The sequence below is a fragment of the Strix aluco genome, chromosome 1 (assembly GCF_031877795.1).
Source record: "Strix aluco isolate bStrAlu1 chromosome 1, bStrAlu1.hap1, whole genome shotgun sequence".
Lineage (NCBI taxonomy): Eukaryota > Metazoa > Chordata > Aves > Strigiformes > Strigidae > Strix > Strix aluco.
Genome location: NC_133931.1, coordinates 65,476,747 through 65,482,746, shown reverse-complemented (window position 1 = coordinate 65,482,746; position 6,000 = coordinate 65,476,747). Strand labels below are relative to the sequence as shown.

At 38.5% G+C, this 6,000-nt stretch overlaps 1 protein-coding gene across 8 annotated transcripts in view; it reads right to left on the bottom strand.

The window, feature by feature from the left end:
- Window positions 1-2,786: 2,786 nt before the first annotated feature.
- Window positions 2,787-6,000, bottom strand: part of ZNF236 (zinc finger protein 236) — a 96,414-nt gene continuing 93,200 nt past the window's right edge. For all 8 annotated transcript variants that reach the window (XM_074823213.1, XM_074823239.1, XM_074823223.1 and 5 more), the window contains 2 exons: window positions 4,963-5,139; window positions 2,787-4,534 (listed from right to left, as the gene is read on the bottom strand). In XM_074823213.1, coding sequence (XP_074679314.1) covers window positions 4,407-4,534; window positions 4,963-5,139 — 305 coding nt within the window. In that variant the 3' untranslated portion in view covers window positions 2,787-4,406. The remainder of the gene's footprint in view (window positions 4,535-4,962; window positions 5,140-6,000) is intronic.

The following is a 6,000-nucleotide window of genomic DNA, read 5'->3' as shown; positions in this document are numbered from 1 at the left end:
TGAAATTTCTTATAATTACTCACTAGTAGTTTTGCTGGAAAATAGTTTAAGTGGCTATCTGGTTTGTAACCAAAGGATTTTTCCTGAAACAAGAATGCACAACCAGTACTAGGAGTGTGTCATTGCTTATACTGAAGGAATGGACATAAACCAAAAAGAAATAAACCAAAAGAAATACTTGAGCAGACACAAGCCAAAAAGCCTGAGACTAGCATAAGCCTACTACTGCATCAAACCAGAAAGAACAGACATTCCTAAGCACTATTCATTTACCCACTATGCAATGTGGCTCTTCATTTCATAGACTTCATAGAATGGTTTGGTTGGAAGGGACCTTAAAAAACATCTAGTTCCAACCCCCCTGCCATGGGCAGGGACACCTTCCACTACATCAGGTTGCTCAAAGCCCCATCCAACCTGGCCTTGAACCCTTCCAGGGAGGGGGCAGCCACAACTTCTCTGGGCAACCTGTTCCAGTGTCTCACCACCCTCACAGGAAAGAATTTCTTCCTTACATCTGATCTAAATCTGCCCTCTTTCAGTTTAAAACTGTTACCCTTTGTCCTGTCACTACACTCCCTGATACAGAGCCCCTCCCCACCTTCCCTGTGGGCTCCCTTTAAGTACTGGAAGGCCGCTATAAGGTCTCCCCAGAGCCTTCTCTTCTCCAGGCTGAACAACCCCAACTCTCTCAGCCTGTCCTCATAAGGAAGGTGCTCCAGCCCCCTCATCATCTTCATGGCCTCCTCTGGACCCACTCAAGCAGGTCCGTGTCTTTCTTACATTGGGGGCCCCAGAACTGGACACAGCACTGCAGATGGAATCTCATGAGAGTGGAGTAGAGGGGGAGAATCCCCTCCCTTGACCTGCTGGCCACACTTCTCTTGATGCAGCCCAGGATACAGTTGGCTTTCTGGGCTGTGAGCGCACATTGCTGGCTCACAGTCAGTTTTCCATCCACTAATACCAAGTCCTTCTCCATGGGGCTGCTCTCAATCCACTCATCACCCAGCCCGAATTTGGGATTGCCCTGACCCATGTGCAGGGCCTTGCCCTTGGCCTTGTTGAACTTCATGAGGTTTGCACAGGCCCACCTCTGAAGCCTGTCCAGGTCCCTCTGGATGGCACATCCCTTCCCTCCAGCGTGTCGACTGCACCACACAGCTTGGTGGTGTTCCCAAACTTGCTGAGGGTGCACTCAATCCCATTGTCCATGTCGTCAACAAAGACGTTAAACAGCACTGGTCCCAACACCAACCCCTGAGGAACACCACTCCTCACTGCTGTCCACTTGGACATCGAGCCGTTGACCACAACTCTCTGAGAGTGACCACCCAGCCAATTCCTTATCCACCAAGTGGTCCATCCATCAAATCCATGTCTCTCCAATTTAGAGACAAGGATGTCGTGCCTTAGCACAAGAGTTCTTTCTGCTACCTAAAAATGTAATCTACTTCAGTATTGCTTTTGAAAATATCAACATATTGGTTACAGTGTATTTGTACTGAACATCAACAGATGCACTGATCTGAAAACCTCTGACTCAATCGTATCCAGGAAACTGGGCTGTAAAAACCTCTGTTGTCAGGATACTCAAGAGTGAATTCTTGAAGTTCATGGTGGAAGAGGATGCAGGGAAGCAAATCAAATACCATGTTACAAAAAAGATTTTTAAAAGTCTATTTACTGTAAGTGACCAGACTCCAAGCACTGGAGGAGTAGCAAACCAAATTCAGGAAAAATGTCAGCTGACTCTGTAATTCATGTTGCTTATTTAACACTTCCAAGACTTCCAACACACACTCATTGCCTCTAATCAAGACATAACAGTTTGAGAAGTGACCATTTAAAAATTGCATCTTTTTACTCATGAGATCTGCTTTTAGCACATGCTCACCCGAGTATCAACCACTACCAGTTTTTACTTGCTGGCAAAACAATCACAACTAGAGCAGACTGAATGCTTTCAAGTATTCAGGAATCACTTTCCCATTATGAAGGATGGATCTGCACCTGGACGTAACCAGCTGTAAATCAACTTCTGTCAAACTGGATTTGGCAACCTCTGGAAAGAGTCATCTCCTGTGCAGCAAATCAACTCCAAGAAACTTTGCTGTGCATTTACACAGTATTCTCTGAAAGAATGGGGAAAAGGTTTTATACATGTGTGGGAGAGAGGCAAGTCGACATCGGCCTGTCAGCTCTGCGAAGCCCCTGATGAGCAGCAAGGCTCTGATGAGAAACAGGCCTTGTGAGAAGAAACTGCCAAGTTGTGCCAAGGTGGCAGGGAAAAACAATGGACAGCTGCAACACTGAACTGTGGAAAGTTACCGCTGCGTGAACAGCGCGTGTTAGAGTGGTCTTATGCTGATAGGAGAAAAGGTAGATAGCTGTCTAATTGCTGATTTGCTAATTATGAAGTAAGTGGTTTAACCAGAGCATAAGTATGTACTATTGTAATAATAAAGGGTCTTTCCTTTTGCACTTCATGAAGAATTCGTGCCTCAATTGCCACATACATGGTACAGGCAACGCAGGACATTGTACTGGATTATTACAGATAAACAGGGTGCTATGCCATGGGGCCACTATGCCTTCAGACAGCTGTATAATATAATGTCTTTTTTAAACAGCTGAAACACTAACAGGCTGTCCAGAAGGAAAGGCACTGCTGGAAGAACTTCACATACATTCTTTACATTCTATATTGAGACACGCAATATTGTGGTGAAAGGAGTTTTTAGAATTTCCTAGCCAAATGCTTAAAAAAAATACACAAAACAGAATTTGGAAAAAAGTAATATTATTTAACATGTTTTTGAATTAAATATTCCACATAACAAAAGTGTTATTTTCATGTCACCAACTATATTACTTATATACATATGCCAAAGAGTTAACAAAAGAATTAAGAGATGCCCTATCAAAACCAACAGTGACTTCTTGCTTCAGCAATCTGAAATAACTAGTTTGTATCATAGACAAAGTATAGACAATATTTACAGAAAAGGGCTTTTTGGATCGGAGAGCAATTATCTTTCAGAAGGTAAATTAAAATCCAGCTCTGTATTATAGTACAACAAATCCACCACTGATCTAGAAGTACTTGCAGCAAACCGAAAAGATGAACTTCCTGCAACTGGGATTAGTATTTACAAAATATACTGATCAGCCACACAGAGGCTCATATAACTTTAAATATACATATACATACAAGCACACATATATATATATCTATATATATGTAACATATAAATAAAATTCAAAAGAACAAGGTAAAAATAAGAGCTTCTGTCTTTGGAATGTCTAAAAGATGACTATGTTTTTACTCCAGTGTTTCTTTGTTATGAATATACTTAACAAGTGGCACCTTTCAAAGCATTACTTAGTCAACTAGGTAGTTTTGCTGAAACAATGACTTAACAGCAACAAATAAAAGTAACATTTCCAAAATTCACAAATAATGAGGAATTTACAGATTTAAAATGATAACTGTTTACAGCACTGGGGAATATTGTATATTATAGGTGACCTAGTGTGCATTTAAATTTCTCACTGCTAACACAAAATTGTAGGTTTACTTCCCAGATTTAGTATATGGCTGCGTTTTCCACAGATACTGAGAGATGTACCTGCTGATCCAATACAGCAAACATAAAAGAAGGCTTTCGCTGGAACTTCTTCTAATTGGGATTCTCTTTAAATAATTATTGCTGAGTTTAAAACCTCAGACTTTTAATGTAAAAACAACTAACTGCCTCTACGGTTGGAATGGAAATGAACATGCTCCCTCGCATGAGTTTAACTCAAGAAAAGCTATAAATTCATGGCATTTTATTTTTTTCAACAAAATCTCAAAATGTACTAAAAAAAAGCTTAAAACAGAAATACAGAGCTTTCTTGTGCCTTGTAAAAAAACCAAAACTATCTTATACTGCATGCATCTACTGTGTAACATTTTGTATCCAACCTCAATTATTTCTCTAAGCACATAAGAAAGAAAGCTGACCGACAGTTTCATGGTTTTCCCACAGTTATTCTTCACCTCCTTTAAAAATGGGAATCATTCTAGTCTGATATAAAGTTCCAGTTTATTTTTCAAATAGATATACTGGCTGTGAATTAGAAGTTGAAACTGTATACAGTATTACCTGAGTTCATTGATTCACAGACAACTTAGCACACATTAAATGATGTTTTCCCAATATTCTTCTACAAGCTTAAAAAAAGAATGATTCTTTTAGGTAATTTTTGTAAATAATTAAAAAAACTATAATATATTATTCTATTGTTAATATTTTCAATGCTTGAAGCTTTAACTGTAAAAGCTATCTTTTACTTTTCTGAAAACTTGTTTTGAGAAATTCGAGTCCCAGAAACATTTTTAGTTTTCAAATTTTAAGGTGTCATCGAAAAACATTGCCTATACTTTGCCATTCATTTGAAGATTCTTGTACCACTTCTTCTAAATTCAAAGCACGACTAATATCTTCCCCTTCTTGTTCTTGATGACTAGCAGGCTCTTGTACAGGACCTACCAAAGTTCAAGAGAAAAAGATAAGTGAGTATGATTTGATGTATAGGCTAAGAAAAATGCAAATACAGCACTTGGGAATAAAGGAATCATGCTGGGAAAGGTATTACAAAACTACTTCAGATTCTGTAAATTCATGAGACGCTCTTTGAAAAATTTCCAAAAAAATCTAATGATTGCCTTTAATAGTTTTTGAACTTTGTATTTCTGTACTACAGAGCTCCACATAGAAAATAAGGAACCATAAGCAGTAAACCAATCTCTGTTTCAACCTGCTTTTTGGGTTGTATGTGCAACTACTAGCTCTTCAACTCTGGTCTTTGACTTTTAGTGCCTAATTCCTCAGCAACCTAAGGGAAGTGCTTTGTGCTTTCCTGGTAAAGCATATGGTTCTCTGCACTCACCATTACTATCATTATGCTACATACCAGTATAACCATGAGCCCGCTTCATATGCAGTTTCATATTGCTTTTCTGTGTAAATCCCATTGCACAGTAATCACATTTATAAGGCCTCTCCCCTGTGTGCTTTTTCATGTGGACTTGAAGAGCACTCTTCTGGTTAAAAGCCTTTTCACACAGTGTACACTGAAATGGCCGTTCACCTTATAAAAGAGAAAAATGTATTTAATAATTTCTCATTTCAACATAAAAATACAGCTCAGAATTCAGTAAAAATCATCAAGATGACCTAGAAATTAAGTAGACATGATCTTTTTCCTTGAGACTTTCTCAAAACAGTGCTATGGCTCCATATCATCAGCAAAACATCCCAAATTAAATGTCAGAATATTTACATAAGTCATAAACCACTTATATTGTTATCTTTCCTACCCGATTTATTATCTAAGTAAATTATTTAATAGAGGTGCAAAAATCAGTTTACCAGTTTCACTTTTCTGTACCCAAGGGAACCATCACCTTTTTACATCATTCAGAATAATGTAGATAAAGCAATATTCTAGAATTAACAAAGCTGATGTCTGTAAGAAACTAGAAAGTCAACTGTGTTAAAAAAGTTCTGCTAATTCTACATGGGACCTGTGGCCTCCTGTGCCAATAGCTACTAGTGATTCCCATATTTTACCAAAGCAGGCATATTGTTCTTAATCTGCTGGAATACTAATAATTTCTAAATTAAAACTCAGGAACATATTCATTATAAAAATACTTAAAATTCAAAAATACCTACTTTGCAAAACCAGACTTTTGCTTCAACACTCAAGACCACAACCCTCTGACATCAACAGAAGACACACTGCTGTATCTTTAAGGACTTCTAAAAGCATCTGCTGAACTTACAAATACACTTTGCTCTTAGTCAGCACCATAAAGCACAAGCAGGAGTATAAATACTTTTCCACAGTTTTCCTTAAAGGACCGATTTCTCTCTTCCTTCATTACCTGTATGTTAGTGTCGCCACACGCATTGTAGCTTCCATGCTAAAATCAACTTCTCAGACAAC